Consider the following 25,879-nt stretch of genomic DNA (forward strand, 5'->3'; position numbering starts at 1 on the left):
TGTTTGAGGGATTCAGCGCTGGAAACTATCCGATCATTGGAGATGTCAAACAGCAATTACGAAGCGGCTTTAGAGTTGCTTCAAAAAAGGTTTGATAATCGGCGTCTCGTTTTTCAGGCGCACATCACCGAGATTCTGGGTTTAAGGGTAGTACGGAATGGTTCAGTGGCATCGCTTCGGGAATTGTCGGACAAATTTAACGCCCACATTCGTTCGTTGAAGGGTTTGGGCACCACTGAGCAAATCGCTGGCTGCATAATAGTTCAAGTGCTGCTGCAAAAGCTGGATGCGGCGAGCCAAGCTAAGTGGGAGGAGCGCTTGGAGGATCCGGTCTTTGCCAACCTTATTCCGTCGTGGGAATCGATGGCTGCATTCCTGGAACAGCGATGTAGGACTTTGGAGGCCGTGGATTGCGCCATGGCAACCTATGCGCCAGGCGTTCAGGTGGGCAGAAATCGCTCGACGCTAGTTGCTACCACCCAAAATTCTCTTGGTTGCATGCTTTGCCACAGTGCAGAACATGCCATATATTATTGCCCGCAATTTAGAGACTTAGCGCCAGGAGATCGTCTGCGCGAGGCAAAAAGACTAGCACTTTGCCTAAATTGCCTAAAGTCAGGTCATCAGCTACGGCAATGCAGCTCGAGCCGCTGCCGCACCTGTGGAATCAGGCATCATACGCTGCTCCATCTGGATGGTCCGCCTTCCTCGCAGCCACATGTTCCGGTGTCTTCAAGCTCCCACGCTGAGCCTTCTGCCCCGCTTTCGACTTCTGCTACTCTAATTGCCCAGGATCTCGGTAGTGACCTTGTGCTGCTAGCCACTGCAACCGTTCTAGTGCAGAATCGGTCGGGACTGTTCGTTCCCTGCAGGGCCTTGTTAGATTCGGGCTCTCAGCTGCACTTGGTCACCTCTCGATTTGCAAATCAACTGCAACTGAAAAGGTCGAGGTCGTCCGGCTCCGTCACTGGAATCGGGGATTCCACTTTCGCGACTGATGGATTCTCGGTAGGAATTGCGATTCGGTCTGTCGCTTCGGATTTCTCAACGAGCATAACAGCAGTTATCGCTCCCAATATCACGGATCGCCAGCCAAGTTTTAATGTGGACATTGGGGACTGGAAGATTCCAGAAAACCTGCAGCTCGCCGACCCGGATTTTTATAAAGCTCAACGTGTTGACCTGTTAATAGGAGCTAGCCTGTTTTATGAGCTGCTGTGCGTAGGTCAGATAAAGTTGTTGCCAGGACTGCCCCTGCTTCAAAAAACTCGTCTGGGCTGGGTTGTGTCTGGAGGATGCGCGCGCCCTTGCGGTAGCGCCTTAATAGCTTCACGCGGTCCTTCTTCAGCCAGCAAGGAAAACAGGATTGACGTTGAACTTGATTCACTTCTGCAGCGCTTTTGGGATGTAGAAAATTGTCCCGGCCCAATAGTTCAAGCCACTAAGGAGGAGCTAGATTGCGAGGCCCACTTTGTTAAAAATTACACCAGACTGCCAGCTGGCGATTACTCGGTACGGTTGCCGCTAAAACTCCATTTGGACTCTTTAGGAGATTCCTATCCTCAGGCATTGCGGAGATTCTTGTCGCTGGAAAGGAAACTTACAAAGCACCCTGGCTTGAGGGTTAAATATGCGGCGTTCATGAAGGAATATCGTGATCTGGGACATATGTCGCCTGTGCCTGCCTCCGAGGTCAGTTCGTGTCGATATTTTTTGCCACATCATTGCGTTATGAAGGAGGATAGCACTACCACCAAGCTTCGCGTTGTCTTTGACGGATCAGCTGCCACTTCCACTGGTTACTCGCTTAACGATGTGTTAATGGCTGGCCCGGTCATCCAGCCCAAGCTATTTCACATCCTAATTCGATTTCGCTCACACCCAGTTGCCGTTACAGGAGACATATGTAAAATGTACCGCTGTGTAAAGGTCTCGCAAGAAGATAGCTATTTGCAGTGCATTGTATGGAGGGACTCCCCGATCGATGACCTTCAAGTATACAAACTCGACACAGTTACCTACGGCACCAAACCAGCCTCCTTCTTGTCCGTAAGGGCTATGCAGCAGTTGTCAATCGATGAGCAGGCATCGTTTCCCATGGGATCAGAAATCCTTCGTCGTGATTTCTACGTGGATGATCTTATCTCCGGCTCAGGCACGGTAAAGGATGCTATCAGCATAATGCAGCAGACGGCTGGCATTCTTGCGAAGGGCAAGCTCAAGCTAAGGAAATGGTGCTCTAACATTCCGCTTGTGCTGGAGGGTGTGCCCGCCGAGGACAAGGAATCATTCATGAAGTTTGAAGATGGTAGCGATTTCACCAAAACTTTAGGTCTCGCTTGGGATCCCGCCTCCGACCAGCTATTGTTTTCGTTCTCTGCCTTTCAGTCGCCACTGAGACCCTGCAGGCGCTCTGTTTTGTCTGCGATTGCTAAATTTTACGATCCTCTCGGCCTGGTCGGTCCGGTAATTACAAGGTGTAAAATCTTTTTGCAGCAGCTCTGCAAGGAAAAGCTGTCCTGGGATGAAAGCCTCCCGGAAACTCATAACACGAAATGGCTTGATATATGCCGCAGTTTTGAAATAATAAGTCATGTTAGTTTCCCTCGGTTTGTGTTTAGCGCAGAGTCTGATCTTGAGGTGCATGGGTTTTGTGATGCAAGCATTGATGCCTATGGAGCCTGCGTTTATGTGGTTTCTAAAGGGAATCAAAGTTTTAGCCATTTGCTTTGCTCGAAGTCGCGCATAGCTCCGTTGAAGACCATAACAGTACCAAAGCTGGAGCTTTGTGGTGCGGATCTTCTGGCTAAAATCATGAGGGAAATAGTTGGCTTGAAAGTAGTTAAAGGACGCTACTATTGTTGGTGCGACTCGACGGTGGCACTTTCATGGATCCGAGATGAGCCCGCCAGGTTCAACATATTTGTGGCAAATAGGGTTGCTGCCATTCAGGAGCTGACAGATGTCACGGCTTGGCGGTATGTTCCAACAGCGTTAAATCCGGCTGACATCTTATCCAGAGGATCCCTGCCGTCTGAGCTTAGCGAATCGTCACTCTGGTCGCATGGACCCGCCTATCTTACGGAGCCTGAAAGAGATTGGCCAAAAGCTGTTTGTCTTGACAAACCGGTGCTTGAGCTTCGTCGAAGTGTGTTCATCGTAAAGTCGCCGTACGTGGATGTAATTGCTAGCTCCAAATTCGCAAATTCTTACCCCTCACTGCAACGAGTATTTGCATACATTTACAAATTTTGTAATGGAATTCGTCATCCTGGGCTCACCGTCGCACACATTCAAGAGGGTACTCATATGATGCTGCGGTTGGTGCAGCGCGCGCATTTATGGGAGGACCTGCAGTCCCTAAAAACGCTGGGAAGAGTTTCGTCGTCTAGTCCCATATCATCGCTCTCGCCGTTCCTGGATCAATTTGGACTTCTTAGAGTAGGCGGTCGCCTCCGGAATTCGTCATTGGACTTTGATGGCCGCCACCCGAAAATCCTTCCAAGGTCCCATCCGGTGACTCTAGCAATTATCTCGCATTACCATGAAAGCAATCTTCATGCCGGACCTCGGGCTCTTTTGGGTGCAATTCGATCCCAATATTGGCCTATTGGGGGGAGGAAGACGGTTACCAAGGCCGTGAACAGGTGCATCAGATGTTTTCGGAGTAAGCCGCGGCTGATAGAGCACATAATGGCGGACCTTCCCAAGGAGCGTTTGGAAGGATCTCACGCTTTTGAGGTGACTGGTATAGATTTCTGTGGACCCTTCTTTCACAAGGCGGATAGTCGCAACAAGCCCGCGGTTAAATGCTACGTCTGCGTATTCATATGCTTTGCAACCAAGGCAGTGCACCTGGAGCTGATCAAGGATCTCTCGACAGTTGCGTTCCTGTGCGGACTCAAGAGGTTCATATGCACCCGGCGGAAGCCGAAGCAAATTTGGTCAGACAACGCCACCAACTTTGTCGGCGCCAAAAATGAACTTCTGGAACTTCGAAGGTTATTTCTCAGCAGCGAGCATCAAGGCTCCGTTCAGAATTTTTGCCTTTCGGAGACGATTGACTGGCGGTTCATCCCTCCACGGTCGCCCCATTTCGGTGGACTTTGGGAAGCAGCGGTAAAAACGGCCAAGCATCATTTCTACCGCGCTGTGGGTACGGCGGTTCTGACCTTCGACGAGCTGAGGACGCTGGTGTGCCACATCTCGGCAGTTATTAACTCCAGACCCTTAGTTCCCATTTCAGAGAACCCTGCCGATCTGGATGTCCTCACTCCGGCGCATTTTCTCAATGGTGGTCCGCCTTCGTCGTTTGACGAGCCAGATATAACGGGCCTAAACTATAATCGGCTTGACTCTTGGCAGCGCATCTCCTTTCTTCAGGAAATATTTTGGTCGCGATGGAAGGAAGAGTACTTGACGTTGCTCCAGCAGCGTTCCAAGTGGCGCACCCCAAAGCCTGGCGTAGCCGTGGACAACGTCGTTCTTGTTAAGGACGAGAATCTACCCCCAATGAGATGGCCTTTGGCGAGAGTCATGCAGTTGATTCCTGGCAGAGACGGCGTCGCTCGAGTTGCAGAATTGAGGACCGCGTCTGGAGTAATAAGGCGGGCAGTGAACAAGCTGTGTCTGCTTCCCCTTGAGGACTCTGTTGGAACACAAGCTTCCAACGGGGGGAGGATGTTGGGTCATGCAGCCGCCAAAACTGTGCAGTAGACTAATCATATTCTTTAATATTATAAGTCAAATTAATCAGTGGTAGCAGTTGCGATGCCCATAGTGCAAACCGCTGCTCTCGCACGCATTTATCAGTCTCACGCTCATGCCTTGTTTGTTGTTGTTAGCCACTTACGTTAAGCTTGGGCGCTGCATTTCGGCTGCCTGCCCGCCAGTTGCAATTTCTTCTCGTTTCGGAAAAGACCAACCTTACCATTGTCGCTATCGTAAATTATCGCTATTTCGCAAAATAAAACTGTCGTAATAAAACAAACTTTCTTCGGTGTTTTATTATTCTCAACAGCTATTGAAAAAGCTCAATAGCTAAACACTTACTTTTCTTTTTTTTTTCCTTTGCTTTAGTTTAGTAATAATATTCATTATAAGATACGAGTAATCTCAAACACAATAGAGACAGTTACAGAGCGACACACACATTTTAATTATATTATTATTGCTAGACACAAGAAATAACGATTTTGAAATAAATGCTAACAAAAAAAATTAGAAAGAGTGCCAGCCCGGTAATTTTTTTTCATTTGTTGTTTTATTTTTGCCTTTCCAAAATTTCTTTCTTTTTTTGGTTTGTTTATTTTGAATATAAGGATTGTTGTTCACGATTATTTATTTGGCGGGTACAATAGATTTACAAATGGATTTTTATGAGATTCTGCAAAACCTTTTGCTTAATAATTTCCCTCGAACTTCTGTAATGGCTGACACAACTTTTCTTACATTTATCTCCGATTTTTGGCAAACATAATGGCGAACTACGAGTACGACTAGTATTTTATTCATCTCAGCTTCACCTACAAATTATATGTATAGAATATAATCTGCAATATATAGGTATATCTGTATATATTTCATTAAGTATATTTAATATTTAAAACTCTTTGTAACATTTAATAAAGTTAAACATTGATTGCTCTTGCGTTGTGACAATAAGTTACTATATAATCATATAATTAATCTGTCAGTATGTATACATATAGCTCATTTCTATAAATATATCTTTTACATCCTTGCTTTCTCATCATCATTTTTGCCAGCATCGGCCAAATTCTCCATCATCTCGTGTTGATTATCCTTGACTATGTTTAATAATAAAAAAATTCTCTAGTTTTGTTTTACACACGTCTTTTGTATTTTTCCTTCGTCGTCCAGCGACATTTTCTCAGGTCAAATTAGAGTAAAGGGAAACTTTTGTTAGGGATCTCCTTAATTCTCCTCCCAAAGCATATTGAATCTTGGGGAATTTCCTTCATTTTCCTGGAGTGCTAAGAAGGCGCAAACTCGTTTCCGGTTCGAACAGAGGAACACAGAGAGTAAATTAAATATTCGAGTATTTTGTTATGTACATTCTAAATATATTTATGACGAGGATATATCCTATGTTTATGTGTACACTCTATGAGAAACAACAACATCGAGACTTATATAAAAGAAAACTCCAACGACTTGAGAGTGCGGCGATCTCTTCAATTCATATTTCCATTCTTAATCAAGGTTGCCAAAATAATGGCTTAATCATTTGTAAATATAAAACTAAATTAATTACATTTTTCCTATAATGTTCAGAGAAGAAAATAAAACAAATGAGGAAATATTAGCAAATTTAAAATCCAATTATTTGTTTACTAAATATAAGAAGAATCGAGTACTGTTTGCAAAATATGAATGAATACTTTTGGGAATGCTTTCAGATGATTTCTAACCGATACAGATTTTCCAAATATTCGATTTCATCGAATTGCACTTCGTTACCCCACGCAAAGCCGAAATAAAATTGAAGAAATCCTCAAATTCTCAAGTTGTTCGTCATGTGTGTAGTATTATTATTAATTGGGCTTCGGATTTCGGGTCTGGCTACTCGAACTAAAGGCTGGCTGACCTGCTGGGCTGGGCAAGCAGCCGGCCCAGTTCAAAAATAGTTGAATTTCCACTTCGTTTTATTGCTGGTTTGGCGATAAATCGTTTTGCTCTTAGCCTAGGTATCATTTTCATTGTTATATTTTTCACTTTTCCACTAAAGTTTTAATGTTGGATTTTTGCTTGTTTTTTTGTTTTTTTTTGTTTTTAGGTACATGGTATATTTGTCAACTCTCTTCAATTTTGATTGCACTGGTTGATTGAAGCAATCAGGGTTAAATGGTAACTGGTAAATGGAAAAACGAGCTAGTTCGAAAAGCACCTGAGGATTTCCACTTTCTAATTGCATTGGATTCTGTTCTATAGGTAAATAGTCTGTGGGATTGTATATTAGTTAGTTTTTTATTTTGGTGGTTTTCTTTCATGCGGTGGTTCACGAATCTACACAACATCCAAAAAAATGAGGAGTAACTAGGTACTAAGTAAATAGTTATTTTTAAGTCGCTCTTTTTCCACCTTTTTTTTCGTTCTCGCTAGTTATTCACTAATATATCAATTCCTGAATATACAATTTAATTTCATGTGTTTTTATTTTTTATTTTATAAACTGATTACATTGAGTTGTGTGTTCACTTGAAATCGATTTATAATGGAACCTGTGGGGAGAAAGTAGATTTTAATATCTTAGGTGATTATTATTATTATTATTAGGCTATTTATTTAGGAAAAAATGTTAAAAATGTGTAAACTCATAATTGCAAATCGAAAGTGGCAAGTGTTTCAATTCATAATTTAAATGATAGAATCTAAAATCTGTGCACCCAGTTAATTGCAGATATAAATCGTTAATAATTTACGGGCAGCTGTCAGAAACTGTGCTCACTCCGCTAAAGGACACTCGGTAATTTCAGACCATTAATTTTGCCCTACATGATTATGATCATGGTGCTTAGCGAGGACCAACTGATGTTTGTTTGCCCGCACATTTTGCAAACCAAATGGCCGCCGGCAGTCAGCTTAACGTCGTTCCGTTGGCAATGGCAATTGCATTTTGGTTTTCTATAATTAGTTTGCCGGGGCGCCGGCCAAGTGGCCCGGATGGGAATGCAAACTAACACGCGTTTCAATTAAACGATGCCCACATTAAATTAGCCTTATTGAGCGGACTTGGGTGTGGGCGTGGCCATGGTGGTGGTCCGGGGTTTGGACAGGCCATTAAAAACACGAGGAAGATGATCCTTGCTCCATGGCATTGGCATTGCCATTGTCATTGGTGCATTGGCATTGGTGCAGTTGTTGCTGCGTGCGGAATATTACTCATACGCCACGTTGGCCGCATCAGAAAGATGCTGGGTTCAGGGTTATGCGGCAATAGCCTTGACGCGTCCTTGGCCCCCATTTCACTCCACCCACCCCTTTTCACTTTAGTGTCCTTGAGCCAAAGCTGCATTTCATTATGTGCATGTGTGTGTGTGTTTTTATGTTTAGCTGCCCGGCAGTGGGATTATTAAAAATGCACACAGCCCATTGACAAATGTCAAAAATAAAACGTTACAAATACGACAAAAACGAAACATGTAAACATAAAAACTGAGCGAAACTATAATTTTAGCACAACTTAGGTTTTAAAGGACCCCGTTTTCACAAGGGTTTTGAATAATTTGTCCCGCAAATTATGGCAAATTTCGGTAAAAACTTATGCAACTGAAAAAAGGTACACAAAATCAAGCAATAGTGCTAAAAATAATGTGAAATTAAAGTGAATCGAGATAAAATTCTGGCAAATACCACTTACTTTTTGGGTAAGTGTTCTGTTTTTTGACCACTTGGGAATTATAATAATTTCGAGGAAGGGTTTCGAGTGTTGCGCTATTCTTGCTTGCCTTGTCCTTCGTCCTTAACACTCCAATTAAATATTATTTGCAATTATCCTTGCATGGGGGATGTGTCCATTTTTAAGTCGTAATTGTGGGCGATGTGTGTTCGGGGAGCGGGCGACAGTTGTGGGCGTGGCACATGGCACATGGCACAGGTGTTAACCAAAATTGCTGGCAATCAAAATGGTCACGGTGTTTTTTTTCAGTTGCTTTTCACCGCCTGTTTGGTTCTCTTTCACGTTCGTTTTGCTTTGTTTGTCCGCCTTGTCTCGTTTTCCACCCATTCTTTTCATCTTAAATTGGTCTTGCCATCTCGTTCTTTGTTTAACTGCAGTTTTTCATTTTCGAAGTTTTATATTTTCCTGTATTTTTCTGTGTGTGTTTCTTTTTTTTATTTTCAGTTTCCACCTACCATTCTTTGCCATTTTCCATGCGATTTTTTTTTTTTTTTTTTGTTTCGTGCGGTTTTTGTGGTTTGTTTGTTTGCTTTATGCGGCAGCCGCGAAAAGCAATTTCCCGGTGGAAAATCGGAGGGGGGCAGAGTGTGAGGGTTTTTTTTCTGTGTCGGGGGGAAAGCACGAAATGTTAATAAAGGTCCGGTTGCAGTTCGAGTTGGCGGAGTTTCCAGGCATTTGGTTGTTTGTATTGCCCAGTGTCCAACCCAATTCATCCGTTCATCTGTCGAAGAAATCCCATCCAGCCATCCATTCATCCATCCATCCTTCTCCACATTCGTCCATGCATCCATTTTTCGTCCTTTCCGCCCCCAGCTACCCTGCGTGTCCTTCAGCCGCTTATGTCTGCACGGGCACATTGCTATCGGCCTCCTGCAGGACGGGCGCTGTCCAGACGCCGCTTCCGCTTCGCGTCTTCCGCTGCTGGACGATACCGTCCATGATGTCCAACTGCAAGTTGTGCACGCTGCCGCGGTGATCGGTCAACGGCGGTCCGGCGATGACGCTGCCACGGCGACTGCCACTGCAAAAAAAAAGAAGTGGCTATTAAATGAATTCGAAAAAATTATTTTAAATAATTATTTTAGTATTTATTAAAATCTTTTATATATGATTTCACCTGTTCTTTTCCCTGTGTATTTTTTATTTATATCTTTTCTGGTCTAATCCTAATTTACCGTTTTGTTGATGTGTCTAGATATGGTAGAAAGCGTAACAATTTCGCATTTTAGCTGAGGCTGTTACAGTTTTTATTTTACTGCCGTGGCTATTTCCACATTCACATTCATGTGAACCGATAGTAAGTGGTTGATGGGTCTGCGGTTATCACTTTAGCATAAATTATACGCCCCGTTGGCGCTCCTCCCAGCCTCATGGCCTCCACACGCACCACTCCCCTTAGAAATTCCCCGCCCCGAGGCCGCTCATCTACAGCCGCCAACTTGGGATCGTAAAGTGCGTTGGTCGTTTAATGGACACGCGACACGGGCGAAAATCGTGGCAGGAGGAGGGGTTGGGAGTTTGGCTAGCCGAGATGGGTGGAATGCAATTTAAATGACCAATGGACCAATTGGACCAATTGGACAAAGTCAGGGGCAAAAGCAATGTGAGTGTGGTCACTAGATTTGGTGCCAGCCAAGTCGGATACAAGTTGCTCTATGTTTTAAGAAAAAGAAGGGAAATTAAACCTTAAAATCGTTAATGAATTGTTTAAATAAAAAAAACCCAATTAATCAATGTATTATGTGTTAGCTTAAAGCAATAATTAATAGTTATAATAATAATTAATAAACTTTTACTGTATATCTTATCTACCATAATTCGCTTGAGGATGATGCCCCACAAAGTATGCTACAAACTTTTCGAAATGCCTAGGATTTTATTGCATCTACCGCATTGATAGCTATACTCATTATTTTGCCTCATCGTACGGCAATGACCAGTTGCCGTTTATGACAATCTCATTATGCCCTTTGGCTATTCCACGCCCTGGCCACGCCCACTTCCTGCAACGCGCCCCCGTCGCCCATTAGGGTATCAAAATGTTGCTGTCACAGCAGAAAAGCTTGGAAACAGCCGGCGGCGCAATTCAATTAGGCCCGGTACATAGAGTCGCAGATAGCAAAAGGGCAAGAGCTATCCAGAAGTGCACAGAGAGAAAAATCATTAATTTATCATATGTTTAAAATAAGACAGAGACTGAAACTTTAAATCATTATTTTCAAGCTAAGATAAATTGTATTTATATGGTTTCTAGTTATCTATTTCTACTTGAATCAATTTTCCTTCTGACACTCCCACTTGGTTATACTTTTCTTCAGTGTACTGATTAACAAAGGTCCTGCGGTTGCGTGTCCTGCTGCGCGAAACCCCCGCACTTCCGCCGGCCAATGGTTAATAGCTAATGGCGAATCGTTCTTACCTGAAGGATACGCCGGAAATGGACTCGCGGCGATTGCGTCCGAAGAGCGTTGGCGGCACCGCCGATATGGTGACCACCGAGTGCCTGCGTCCGCCGGCCGTGGGATTGGCCTTCTGCGAGAGCGTGGCCAGGAACTCGACCTCCTTGGGACTGAGCCCGCCAGTCTCGCCGCCCACCTCCGACAATCGACGCACCTGGCTGGCGGTGATGCCCTCGGTAATTTGAAGCGAGGGCAGCGAATGCTTGCGCCGCTGCTGCATATCGGGAAAGGGGCAGAGCAGGTAGGGATTCACCGGCGAGTCCGGTTCGGAGTCATCGCTGTTGGAGCGGCGTGTGCCGGCCGCAGTGGGATCACAGCCACCGGCGGCACCCTCCAAGTCATCGCCATCCTCGGCGGTGTGCGATTCCTCCACCACGATCAGCGGCTCCTGGGTGCTCAAGTTGAAGACGGGCGTGAACGAGGAGCGACGCATTTTGGCTGCTTGAATTACTTGCTTTTTACTCTGCAATTGAAGAGAATGGAATAAATATTATTTGACTATTGTCACTGAAATTGACATTGACATGGTTTTCACAGTTTTCAATGAAGTTCCCTTTTGCATGGCCTACTCGATTGTTTTTGTGAGAGCAGCTTAAAAAGCAGAGAAGTGCTGTTGACATTTTGCGGTCACTGTGCACAGGCGGCAACTTTCCAACAATCAAATTCGGTTAGCAAAAATTTAAATCAACTGCAAAAGTTTGCCACAGCTGAGCTTGATTTTTGCGGCGCCAACTTTTGTTTACTTTGATTGTTGAATTGTCCACGAAGGCGTTGGGTAAATTCGATTCTATGCTGTTGGTGGTAAATGTGGTATGGAAATGGGGCCTAAAGACATAAAGAATGGCAAATAATGAAAACATTGAAAGTGTCAGATGAAGACCAAATCAATTTGTCACTCCATAAAGCTGAACTGGATTATTGAAATATTCATGGGTCGGCCAGTAGTTATGAATTGTGGCTTTGCATATGAATATTTGTATTAAATATTAAGCGAGACATGCAGGATGATCGGTTTATATCAGCATCAGCTTTTGTTCGCCTTTCCCTGAATATAATCTCTTTTGGTGTTTCGCTTTTAATTAAATAAATACAAGCACTAACAAACGTTTTCAAATTGATTAATCTGTGCGCGACATGGGGTGTAATGTTTAAATAATTGCTATCTACTCAATTGAAATGTGTTAACGCTCTATTTTTTTTTTCAACCGGAAACCTGTAGCGTATTAGTCACAAAACATTCATATAAATATAAATAGAGTTTGAATAGATTTGGAGCAGTGAACACAACCAACAATGGGCAGAAAATCGGGAATGCTGCCAATACTCATACTTGTGATGTGCTGCGATTCGATAATGGGTGGCCTCAGTCGCAGTAAAGTGAGCATGCTTAGCTAGTTCAGTTTGAAAATAGCACATTTATCGCAAATAAATATATTAAAAATAGCAAACGTGGACATATCGCATCAGATCGACCAGAATGGCGACCAACAATGAATCGGTGGCCGGTGGTGAAACGCATCTGGAACGCGAAGGTCGCGGCGATTACACGATGAGTGGTTACTTGTACTTCAACGTGGACGTTCCCAAGGATGTTGAGGCCGAGGTTAATATCTATCGCAGCAACGACGGTGGCGCCACCTATAAGCTCGAACCCTATTCGGTACCGCGTTCAGGAGTCTACCAAACGATGAACACCTTCTACAAGGATATGATCATGCCATCCGCGGCCAATTGTTCCAATTTTCCGCAATTCGAGGACAAACTCGAACTGGTTGCAGCTCAGAAATTTACGTACAACAAGTGTCTTTTGAGCACCGATGGATTTCCCACTTATCTGCCCGATGGCATTTACAAATTCGAATTAAAATCCTTCGGATTGATTGAGCTCTTTTTTGAGGCACTCGTCGAAGTGACGCAGAAAACCTTCTGAGCTGCAATGCAATTAGCTAAAATCGACAGCATCGATTTCAGTCTTGGTTAATGCATCATAATCCGCATTATCACTTACTTATTTTCTGTTATTTTATAAACTGTAAAACAATTAAGATAAACTATTTACTCTGCCGCATAAATGGTATTGGTAAAAGCCTATTAAAATAAGCCCATACAAGTGCTTTAACATTAATGGACACCGTGACATTGCCGCAAATACCCCGACCCCATTAAGAATCTGCAATTTTGTGGCACAATAGGCACTTGACAGTACAGTCCCTATTGGTAATTAAAGTACACTGTATCAAGCAAACAAATTACAATAAAAAAAATGCGACATTGTTACCTTGCATTTTTACCGCAAATCCAAAAACCAATACTCGTACATTGTTCAACTTTATTCCCCCGTTTGCGCTTTAATTAGCCTTTGTGCATTATAATTGCGTTGCAGTGCCGCCAAGCGTACCGGAAATTGCGGGGGCGTCAGGACAAAGCGAATATATATCCCCCCGGGGGGGGCGTGGCCAGTGGGCGGAGCAAATCCCACAGCGAAACGAAATTAAAAAAAAAAAAAAAAAACAGTTGCCAAAACGAAAATGTCTCAATTAATTGAATTGAATTCATAATGGAGGCTGTGAGGGAGCGCAGAAACAATCATACAAAATGTATATATAAGCAAAACCCTTTCTAGGTCGCAAAACAATGGATGCCAACCAAAAACGAAACGAAACAAAAAAAAAATTAAAAGGAATAAATACCTTTCTGCTTCGGGACATTGCGCATACGCCACGTGGCCCAAAAGCCGATGCGCAATGTGCCGAAAATGTAAATGAAATTGTTATTAAGCATTAGGACCATCAGCATCACAAAAGGGAAAGGAATCCGATTCGTGTGTAGGCAACAAGACGCCGGCTTAATTCGAGGACTCAAGGACCAGGGATGAGTCCTTGAGCGATCCTGACAAGTCGACTTGTTTGGAAGTTAAAAAATTGCCTGATTTCCTTATCGCAGGATTTATGATGGTGACATTTCTTTAAAGCTGTGCTTATTTATCAAGCTAAACAGGGCAAAAAGTAATGACTTGGGAATCGAATGTACATATACAAAGAATTAAGAAAAATATGTAAAATTTAAACATTACTTCAAAACATAATTGAATTTAATTTTCACAACTAAAACTTTCTATATATATTTTAAGCTGCTTTCGAGAAAGACTTTTAGCATCTTCGTCCCTGTGATTCGGCTGACTTCACTGGCGCCAAAGAGCTGCCAATTGCCGGAAAAACAAGGAAAATAGGAAAACACCCCGCACGTGTGAGTCTCACTTTGGCCAATGCCAATAATGAGCGTCTATTAATAGCGAAGAGCGACGACGATTTGCAGCGATGTGATTCGATTTCGATTGCGAATTGAGTTCTGGCATAACCTTTGACCCAGCTTCCCTGCTAAACAGCAAGTAATTAGCAAAAGAGCCAACTCACACACACACACACACACACGTACGCCTTTAAGCCTGATAAACAACGCAAATAAACGAACACACACACACGGACAATAAATACAAAAAAAAAGAAAACCGAAAGATAGCCTCATTTAAATTTCTCTTTTTGGCGCGCTCGCAATGAAAATGAAAATTGACAGCCATCGCTCAGTGCGTCTCTCTCTAGCGCAATACAGGCGTCTCTCTCTTTCGAGCAGAGCGACGGATATAGGTTGTTAGGGGTTAAGTCAGAGGCTGCCAAAAAATTCAAATCGCTTTTTATTTCGCCCCTGCTAAGTACTCATCGTGTGAGCTGACAGATAGACCCACGAGCGACTGATTAAAATCGGAAGGGGGTAAAGAAAATGCGAGTGGGGAAAAGTCGGTGGAAATGGGTGAAAAGTTCTGCTGACTACGGCAACTACAATGGCGCGCAAGGCGAGGCAATCGAGTGGCTCAATTATGATATATACCACCCCGATTTGTAGTCCCTTTTCGAATTGATTTGAGGCAGCAAGGTCACAGCATCGGTTTTTGGAGGGGCGGCTTGTTCGGGAACTTTAATGCGATTAGGAAAGTTAGGGGCTGGCATTCCATTACTGCTCTGAAAAAGCACTAATTAAGGGAATGAGAAAAGCCAACCGGCTTATGCATAATTAAATATTATCCCATGCATTGTGATTATGCTGATGGTTAGTTACGCAAGGGCATTTGTTATTGAAAAATGTTGTTAACCAACTATTATATATGGATTAAAATAGTGATTTCAATATAAATAAATGCTGCCATCTAGTTTTGTTAAATCATATATTTTGTAGTATAATTAATAATAAACTGCAGTATTTACACTTTGAGGCAAAAAAAAAACAACAAGGGAGTGAAGTAAACTGATTTGATTGGTTTACTCCGAGCATCGCCCTCCCTCAGGGCCACACAAAAAAGATTTTAAATAACGTATTTATTATGTATTTAAATAACATTAAAAATACGCACAAAGCACAACAAGCTGAGGATTCGATAAAAACAAAAAAACAAAAAAAAGCTGAATACAAAGACCAATTCCAATGCGAATTCCCCGCGAGGCACCCGACATTTTTGCGTGGCGTGTGTTCGATTCGGGTTTTCGGCTTTATTTTTTGGGTGCCGAAGTGGGGGGAAGTACTATGGGGAGCAGTAGTCAGTTTGAGTAGCACTCAAACATTTAAATTTGATTTATAGACGAAAAGCGGCAGCTAACAGCCGAGCACTTAAAACGCAATTTATTTATTTTTTATTTTTTGGTAAATTTTCGCATTTTTTGTAAGGGGTAACATCATCAAAATTAGCAAAAAATAGCAAAAAAATTGAATTTTCATTTGTGGATACAGGTTGATTGGGAATTTAAATACGAACACAACGAGGTATGGCATTACATATTCAGACAATTATTTTTAAAGTTGTGGCAAAAAAACTGATTATATTATGACGGAAATTCGTCATAACGTCGTTTGCCAAAAATTCGAAATATACAATTGGGATTTTCATCATAACTTGGTTAAAAATTGTCGTATAGATAAGAAAACAACTGTCTCGAGCAGCTAATTACCAGTTCTAACGATCCCTATCACTTTTTTAAGAATTTAGGAAAATTAATTTTTCGGTCAATTTTTGCATTTTTTGTAAGGGGTAACATCATCAAAATTTGAAAAAAATGGCAAAAAATTTGAATATCCATTTTTGAACACAGTTTGATTGGCAATTTATTTACGAGCTCAACGAGGTATGATATTCTATATTCAGGCAATTATTTTTAAAGTTATGGCCAAAAAACTGATAATGATGACAGAAATTCGTAACAACGGGTTTTGCCAAAAACTTGATATTTGCAAACTGAATTTTCGTCATAACTTCTCTAAAAATTGTCCTTTCTGTGACAAATTGCAGGACTAGAAGTCCACTTAAATTGACGGACTTAAATGTTCTTTTTAAATATGATGTTAAAATTACAATGAACGTTAGGATATGACAACTTTAACAACTTAGTATCCACGCATGAGAGAATACTTTTAACATTTAGTAATTGTTTTGTATTAATTATGCCCAAAATGAGGCAACAAATGCCTGCTATTCATTTATTCTCTTTCAAAAAAATGTTCAAATGCTGGCAGCAATTATTATGCAAAATTAATTCACTAACAAAAACCGGCCAACAGGTTGTCTAAATATTAGATTGCATTTGTTGAGGCGTGCAGATATTGTCATTTAGGTTTGCATTCAAAATGTGTAATGCAGGCACTTGTTTGCCTTCTAAATACATAATAAATATTACATTGGCTAATTATTCCGGGTTAGTTGCTTTGATCAATGGCATGAGATAATTGTAGCTGTTAGCCAATGTAAACAGAAATCTAGATAAAAAATAAACAAAAACATGCATAGATACATTTGTATTTAATTTTAGCAAACCACAACGATAAATGGCCATTTTTACATTGATTAAGATAAATGGGCGAAAGTCTTTTGCTCCCGAAATAAATAAATGACCAAGTGTGTCAACGAGAAAAATGTTTAGCTACTGGCCATATTACAACAGTAAATCTAAATTGAATGACAAGGCTTGAGTTGAACGGTCAAGGGTCCAGAGGTCACCAAGCCCGAATCACAGGTGCCATTAATTTATTTTCAATTTATGATGATGGACTTGTTGCGCTAGAATATTCTTGGAAGATGCAGATACGATCTTCTTTACAGAATTCAAACAAAAATGTAAAAACTTCAAGTAAACACTAAAAAAAATAAAAGTTATATTTAGCATTTCAAAGAATTATAAACAATGATGCATTAATATTTTAATGAATACTATGTTTTTACATGCACTATTCAATCAATATTATTTTCGGGTAAGCTGATATTTTTCCAAGTGCTACTCTTCTTGGGAAATGATAAATTGAGCTCTTCAAATTTCATATCTTCATCTAACGCAGACCCAAAACAATTTGCTGACCTAACCAAGGGGATATGGATGGCGTTGGTTGGGAGTCGGGAAATTCCATGGCAGTGACATTGGACCTGCGTCAGGGCAAAGCGGAAGTGGCAACTCCATAAGGCGTTTTTCCCATTTTCCGCCCTTTGTCCTGCTAATAAATGACGGCGCAATGATTTTACGTGATTGTCGGCACGTGATGGCGGTGCAAATGACTCCCAAAGTGTGTGGAAATCATAAATGCGGAATGAAAATTTCCAGTCAACCTCGAAAGCTTTTCCGTCATATTTTTATTTCGGGCCCAAAGATTTTCCTCGGCTGTGAATGAGGAGCAAATGTGCTCGTGTCGGCTTTTATTGATTTCAAATTCAGGCGGCAGCAACAGGCAACAAAATGTCCAATGTTTTCCAAATATGAACTCCACTAAACGTATATGATAAGAGAAAACTGACACAGACATGTTGATACCCCGTAAATAATGTATACACATTCCCTAGCAATTATAATTATATACTTGCTTACTTAAGCGTAATGCAAGTTCACATTAAAATATCAAGACTTATTTTATCTAACTAATTTCATAATTCGTGTAGTAACCAGAGAACTGCAAGGGTGGCACTTTTTTACCACTCGACTCACACCCTACAATTTTGTGTGCGGGTGCTACCCGCCACGCACATCGCGGGTACTTACAAACACACAGTATAAATCTGAACATGCAGACAAGACACCCCGTTGTGCGCGCACCCGAATCAATACGGTGCTCTGCGTCGCGGGTGCCGATCACACACTGCCTAAAAAGGGATGAGTGACAAAAACACTTGTGGGTTTACCGTTAAACACATGGGTGTTTCCAAAAATACTCGGGTGTTTCCAAAAATACTTGTGTGTCTCGTAGATAGGCGAGTCACAGACAAGATGCGTAACTCCATACGTTTTACACTCCATACGTTTACACACTATTCTTTCGGCGTGGCTCTAGACTTTGTCGAATACTTTGTAAAATATGCCCTTCATCTTATTATTATATATTATTATAATTATATATATTATATTATATTTTATTATATTATATATTATTAATATATATATATATATGTAATTTAATTATTATATATATATATTATTATATATTATATATATTTTATTAAATATTATTATATATTATATATATTTTATTAAATATTATTATATATTATTAACGTTATTATTATTTAAATATAGATTATAGTAAAAATAATAGTAATAGTAATAATGCTAATAGCCGAATCTATGTACATAATGTCACAAAATTCATTTCAAAAATGACTTTATGTAAGATTATTTGTCAGTAGAGTATTCAGCTAGCGACGTGTGAAAAATTAATAAGGCAATGATTCGAAACGGGTGGCACCCATTGAGCAAAGACATGAGCACAAAAATTTTCTTGGGTATTCCCTTTTACCCTTCATTTCTTATACCCGTCACGCTTCCTCCCATACAAATTTTAGGCGTACAAAAAATGACCAGAGAACTGCAGCCCGCATACAAAAAATGACGTGCGGCCGATCGTTGACTGTGCGTCCACTCACCCAAACGGTGATTGCGCAGCAGGCCTCGGGTGGTTTTTTTACTCGTAACAATAACACCACGTTGGTAAAACACTCGAGTATTTTGTGTTGCCGCAAGTAGGGTGTCCAAAAACACGGGGTGCCTAGAGTACCGAGTGTTTATCGGGTGGACGTAGAGTGCCAGTGGCGGGCTGCAGTTCTCTGGTAGTAACCATTTCAGATGCGAGGTATGTAAATGTTTACACATTTACTCATTTTGTGTATAATACCCAGAAATTGAATCACTCCGAGCTGCCGACATCAATTTGATACCCATCAGCACGGGAGAATTTCGCAGCATTAGGGGCACGGACCCCGGCTCCCAACCGGAAGTGCAGGACTTTAAAAGGGTCAAAATGGGTTCCCGGGCACTTCCGGTGGCAGCGGAGGGCAAGAGAAGTGAAGCTCAGTGGCTTTCGGGCGGCCATGATTGAACCGCACCCAACCGAATGACAAAGTCGACGGGTCGGGACTGAGTATTTAATCACGGATTAGTCGGAAAGTTTTTGTGCCTCCGCAGAACTCTTGTAATGAGTTCTGAGCCCAGGACTCTCGAGGCTTTACAACGAACTTGACAGGAGGCGAGGACAACAAAACAAGTTTTTGAGAGCCGAAAGTTTTTCGTTTATCTCGAGCTCGTTTGCCCAATGCCAATGCCTGCAGTTGGTTTGCCGCCTTCAATTATTGCGCCGAAAATTGGAAAACTGCAGAGAGTGTCAGCATTCAGAATTTCTTTATTTGATTTGCAACCCCCCAACTATTTCCCATCAATTTCAATTACCCTGTTGGCAAATGGAAATCTAATTGGGATTTTCTGTTGATGATTTACTTTCATGAACGAAATTGCTGAGCGAAGTTTCATGTAAAGTAGTGTAAAAAACATTCTATTGTATAATTTAAAACAGTCTGTTTGAATTTATCCTTTGGGGTATTAAAAGAATATCCCCTTTCATCTGGTTCATTATAATATAAATTATTTTCGACGAATATTACACGTATTGGATGAGCAGGTTCCTTTTAACTCATGCGTTATGCTTCTCGTTTTCATTTCCATTTCCATTTCGCTTTCCATTTCATTTCACTGGGCTTCGAGTTTTCCCTTTTTTATGGCCCATTGTCAATTTACAATTTGGCTTTGACATTGTCCTCATTTGAGTAAATCAAATGGTTGTCGTAAATGTCTGGCATCTTTTTTATTGGGGCTCCATATAAATCCTATTTTGTTTATCTTAATTCACCCGAAATACGAGTTCGTTTGCTCATCGCTCGCAAATCGATAAAGTTGTGCTTTATTTGAATTTTCCATTAATTCCAGCTCATCAAAACAATTTCTGCCCGGGGTTTTCCCGCAACGTTATCGATTTTTTTTATTTTTTTTTTTGCCTTCTGTTGCCCGCAGGAGACTAATCCCAATCCAGAATGTATATGTGTATATATAGCCGTGTATATTGATATGCTCAAAGTGAATATTAATTTCAATTTGAATTGAAAAATTCAATTGAAAGTTCGCGGTGGGAAAGTGAAAAGAAACGGCGGCATCGGAGGTGGAAAAGTGTTTACTCGGGGTCTCCTTTTATTCTGAGTGACTTTCAAGAGCCTTCCAATTCCATTTCCATCGTTTTCTCATCAAAATTTTTTCGTTCTTTTCTTTTTTTTTTTGCTGTGTCCTGCTTAGCACATTTTAATTTTGGCCGACACCCGACGAGCACCTTTTGAAAAACAGGAAATTGCTCAAATTGAATTCTCTGATTTCCCACCCCACTTCCCATCGTCCTTTTCGGAGATTTTCCGCCTGCATCCTGTGGCACTCTCAAGTGCATTTTAATGGATTTTTAGTTTTCGGTCGTGAAATTCGTGCATATATAATGAATATATATAAATGAAAATGTGTGCATGCAAATGGGTGGAAAAATGCAAGCTCTTGAAACTAAATGCTTCTCTGTCAAGATTGTCTTTAGCTTTCATCTCGCCTAGTCTCTGTTTTGTAATGAAAAGTTTATAAACACGTTTTGCTTGTTTCATTCATTTTCTAATACGATTGTACGTTCTAAGAACAGGAACTAAACTAAGAAGGATAAAATCAGCAAAAGAAAACCCAGGGTAATCCCAGCTCTGGCAATTCAAGAAACAAGATTTCGATTCAAAATCCCACATTACATTTAAATATAGAGTGTTATCCTACGAAGCCCTGAACAGATGTGCTGCCCATTTGGAGACCATTTTATGGGAGAACCTCCACGGCGAACGCGGCGTATACTTAATGTCCAATTGGTCTCGGGACCCAAATAAGTCGACTATATTTTCATTTTCACTTGGCGCAGGAAGTGCGGCCCTTTTCCATAAGCTTCCTTTCCCTTTGCCTACGCCTCTGCTTAAGCCTTTGAAATATCCGGGGGCGGTGTGTGGGGGGGCGGGGCATCGTGGGCATAGATTTTCCCCGGAATCTGTTGCTGGCGCTGCTGCAACGACACATCGTTATCCCTAATGCCTGATGGCTGGAATAAAAGCTTAATAAATATTGCCAGCGCCCAACTTTCTTGGAGGACAGTCCGTGACGAGGACATCGCTTGCTCCTGGCTGTTTTTGTTGTCCTCGTCCGCCGATAACCCAGAAAAATGAATACGGAAACCAAAGCTTAACTACTCTACTTTAAATTTATATTTAAATGTATATTTAAGTGAATTCCCAAAGGAAATGATTTACATACGAACGAATCTGTAAATGAATTTGAATAGTATGTTAATTAATTTTTATCGTCCTCTCATGAAATAGAGATACCTCTAAGAAGGGTATCGAGAATTCACGTTGCCTACCAGGTTGTCATGCGAGTGTAAGTGTGTTAGAATGTGTATGTATTTTTGTCATTTGTCTTAAAGCCACAAAAAGCGAGAAAGAGATATCCTTAGACTTTGACTACGGTTTTTCGGTGCGTACTAAAAAAAATTGGGAGAAGGCAGGGTGAATAACGGTGAAGGAAAAGGATGGCAGTTGTTGACTTTTAAAGCTTTTCTTCCCGTTTTCCAAAAGCTCAGAGTTGACGCGAAATTTTTAAGGAAATCTAAACAATTTATAAAGTTTGGTGTTTTTCTTAAACAGCTCAAGAGAATGTCTACTAGAAAATTAAAAAGTTCTATTTTTATAGAAAAAAATTCGCTTTTTCAGAGAAATGCGGATATTAAATGTTCATAAAATGTACTAAATTCATATGTTCACAAAGATTTAAGTATATTTTGTATGTACTCTTAGTTATTCTTTGGCTGCACAATGAATTTTCTCCATGAAAACCAGAGAAGCACCTTTATACAGAAATTCGATAATTGCCGCTTTATGAAGCCATAAATTAGATAAGCACATTATGGGCAAATGGGGTGTGTGTGTGTGTGTGCGGAAAACGATACCCGCACACATACCCACAAAATACTGGAGAATTCTCCCATGGCCATGGGCATAAAGTCAGGAGTAAGTTTTCATGGCGCTTCAAAGGCGAGGAGCAACCTGCTAATTGCTTGGAAAATGGAAATATGCCAAAAGGGAAATTTATTCACGAAAATTGTATAATGTCCGCTAATTAATTTCCTCACTTGGCGTGGCGAATCAAAGATTCGAATCGAATTCAAATCGCAATAAATAACAGCTGAAACTTTTGCGGTGACAATATTTCTTTGTGTCGATTTTTATATGCAAATCGAGCGGCAAAACAATTGGAAAACTTTGTCTAAGACAGCAATAAAATAAAAAAAGAAGAAAAATTATCAAAATGGCGCGGGCGTTTGGAAAATCCGGGGGGGGGGGGGGGGGGCGAAAGGAAAGCGTAGCGAAAGGAAAAGCGGGCGAGGAAAAATCAACAAGAATATAAATATGCAAATGAAAAGGCAACGCAGATGTTCAATCAACAGTTGACTGCCGTTCTCCATGGACTCGCCGCATAAGCAAACATACAGTCATGGCCAAGCGAATATAACCCGCCAATAAAATGGCACTAAAATGATTGTGCACAGCTGATGCTAACAGCATGAATGCAAGTATAACAGTAATTAATTTCAAAATAACGTTTTACAGTTTAAAGTTATAGTTCTCTATTCTTTCTGAACTCTCACTGCGTTCCTTTAATCCATAATAAATTGTAGTAGTTTTCAGTGGTATACTGACTTCGCTAATTTCAACATTTACAACTTTTCACTGCTTATCTTATTTTTTTTTCAGCTCACATTTTTTCTGTCCCCGGGCGGCGAATAAGAAAAGGAGAAAGCTAAAGAAAAGCCGAGAACTTTCTTTCTTTTCGCATTCCACTCGGCTTGTTATATGGCGTACCTGTGCTGCTTTTTCCACAATTTGTACTTTTCTGCCTGCTGGGCAATCGGTTTATGCTGTTGACAGTTCAATTTTCCAACAACCAAAAAAAATATACGCAAAACTTTACACAAATAATGCGAAGGAACTATGTATATGGAAAGTCCAAATAGAAATTGGGAACAGCCACCTTTCAAATGTCCACATTTGTGGCAAGCAGGAATCTCAAACTCCTTCAATCAAATCGAAAGAAAAGCTGACCAAACAAAAAGGGCAACAAACTTCAAGACTCTGTCTTATTTTTTAGTTTAGAAAAAACTATATCTTTATATATTTATGAACTTGATACCCAGCAGCTTAAAAAGGACTGTGGTGAAAGATATATATAGTCAAAGCGTTCATTTCAGCCACTTCTCGGAAATCGCATGCGGCAATTAATTAAATCCTTAAACAACAGGAGGTCCCATGGAAAATCAATCTCCACAGCTCCAACGCACCAGCCTTAAAATTACAAGATAATGTTTTTTCATTATAATTGAAGTTTGTAATTGCTGTGAGGAGTTTTCGCAGGGCGGAAAACTTGGCGACACAAGTTGTCAAGGCAATCAACTTTACTACCCCGCAGCGCACATGTGTCGCTGTCCCTTTCGCACCGCCCACCACCCCCCCCCCCCCCCCCCCGCTTAAGTTTATGTTATTGTAGTTAAGTAATACCCATGTGTGCGTGTGTGAGTGTGTCATTCGCGACATTTCACAGCTTCAAGGCGCTTTTTTCATTATATTTAGCTCATTTTACACGCAGCAAAGCGGGGCAAAAACTGTTGGCACATTAAAATGCACATAAAAATCATTAACCCAAAGACGCCTGACAACGAGCGAGAGCAGCCAGCCAGGCAATTGTGTTAATGGTCCGCCCACTTTGCCACCCCGCCCACTTTTCCGGCGCTTTTCCTTGTGTTTATTTCGGCATTACAGTAAACTCAATAATTTCGCCTACTTAATGTACAGTTCTCCTTTGTATGCCCATCAACAGGTAGGAGTTGTCATTGCCGCCACGCTCGACGCACTTAAAAAAAATATATACTTTAATAATTATTTAACGATAATATCACAACGAAATTTCGAGATAAGCCCTTAAATAAGCGATAAATGATGATGTAGAACAACACCATTTGCACCTGTAATTCGGATCAATGTTCTCTAGTAAGAGATTTCCGTTCAGTGTATTGCAATGTAGCTTTTCGGGCACCCTCCAAATGAAATTACAGTTATTTGAGCTCTCTTGGCTCGCTCCTGTTTATTTGTATGTGTGTGCGTGTGAAGGAGAGTGGAGAAAATCAGAAAAAGGTTAATTTGCAATTATGTTTTATGTGTTTGCCGAGTCCTTTGTGCGCTTGAGTATAAATGTGTGTGTGTGCACGAAAACACTTGAGGCCAGGTGTCCATTTTGGGTTTTACCTGTCCGATTTGCCCCCACATCTCCGCCTGCCTTGTATTTCGCCAGTTTCTGCTTTGATAATTTCTAAAGCATACTTTTTGGGGCCGAAAGTGAAAGCCAGTGGGAGCGAAAGTGAAAGTGAAGGCTAGCGGAATGAGAGAATGAGTCGACGGGGAAAAACAAAACTTGGCGTCTGTTGTCTGCAATAAAATAAATTTCATTTAATATTATAGTTGTTGCTACTGCTGTACTCTGCTGCTTATTGTTCTTCTTTATGTTGTATCTCAATTGTTGTTTAGACGTTTTGAAATCATAAAAGAGAAGCAGTTGGCGTACAGAAAAACTTTCAAATGGCTCTCATATACCCTAAAAAGTTGAGGGTCCTTTCGCTTAAATCGCAAAATTATATATTAAAAATGTTGGACATTTCGGATTAATAAAAAACCTTAAACCTCTTTTATAGCTACATTATATTTTCTCCTTTTATCATTGTTAGTATATCTATTGTTGTTATATTTACTCAAGAACTTTATCTGTCTGTGCCGCATCTTGTTTTTCCCCGTTTCAATTGTTTATCTTCTGGGATGAAAATGTTGTTCCCAGGACCCCCGTACATTCCATCACGTATCCTTTTGACTTTGAGACGTTTTCTGGCAATGAAATAACTTGCGCCAACGAAATGAATTTGACACGCGTTAATTAAGTTGCTTCCCGGCCATTGAGTTCGTCCGGAAACCACAACGATATCAACAGCAGACACCGGAAAATAAATACATGTGCAACATACTTTGTTCAAAAAAAATATTGTATCTTTAATAAATATTTAAAAGTTTCATAAACCTTAAAGTAACAATTAAGCTGTAATAATAAATGAGTAGCTTAAAAGTAAATATATTATAAATATATGTTCTATGTCGTAACTTTCCATTCCTATGGGAAATTCTGAATATTTGATTTCATAATGCGACTGCCGACCGTCGAGGGGATTTTGCCAAGGTTGGAAATCAATTTGACGCAGCTGCCGCCGAAGGGAAAAGCTGGGCGGTATATGCAAATGAAATGAGCAAAAAGGCAAGTAAACCCTTTTTTAATTGCACACACGCCGAAAACCAAAGGGACAAGAGAGTGCTCTCTTCAAAATAACAAGAACACAAAAAACCAAAAAAGGTTTCCAGGGGACCGTAAAAACCGCAAGCCTTTGGCCCCAAAAATACAAAACTCAAAAACATTTTATGATGCCACCGAACACACACACAAAGGGGCATTTAAAACGTATTCAAAATGCAACTTTAAAGACGCCCCAAAGT

General features: G+C 40.9%; 2 protein-coding genes across 3 annotated transcripts in view; one reads left to right on the forward strand and one right to left on the reverse strand.

Annotated features, from left to right (window-relative positions):
• Nucleotides 1-8,901: 8,901 nt before the first annotated feature.
• Nucleotides 8,902-25,879, reverse strand: part of LOC117146868 — a 42,732-nt gene continuing 25,754 nt past the window's right edge. Inside the window, exons 2-3 of one of the 2 annotated variants that reach the window (XM_033313457.1) lie at nt 10,842-11,344; nt 8,902-9,443 (exon numbers count right to left, since the gene is read on the reverse strand). In XM_033313457.1, the coding sequence (XP_033169348.1) occupies nt 9,260-9,443; nt 10,842-11,314 (657 nt within the window). In that variant the 5' untranslated portion in view covers nt 11,315-11,344 and the 3' untranslated portion in view covers nt 8,902-9,259. Of the gene's footprint in view, nt 9,444-10,841; nt 11,375-25,879 lie in introns of those variants that run through there. The other variant, XM_033313458.1, reaches the window with a different exon arrangement.
• LOC117146870 lies at nt 12,175-13,137 on the forward strand. Its single transcript, XM_033313460.1, has 2 exons — nt 12,175-12,258; nt 12,326-13,137. The coding sequence occupies exons 1-2, from the start codon at nt 12,175-12,177 to the stop codon at nt 12,809-12,811; spliced, it is 570 nt and encodes a 189-aa protein (XP_033169351.1). The 3' UTR covers nt 12,812-13,137.

The sequence above is a fragment of the Drosophila mauritiana genome, chromosome X (genome assembly GCF_004382145.1).
Source record: "Drosophila mauritiana strain mau12 chromosome X, ASM438214v1, whole genome shotgun sequence".
Taxonomy (NCBI): domain Eukaryota; kingdom Metazoa; phylum Arthropoda; class Insecta; order Diptera; family Drosophilidae; genus Drosophila; species Drosophila mauritiana.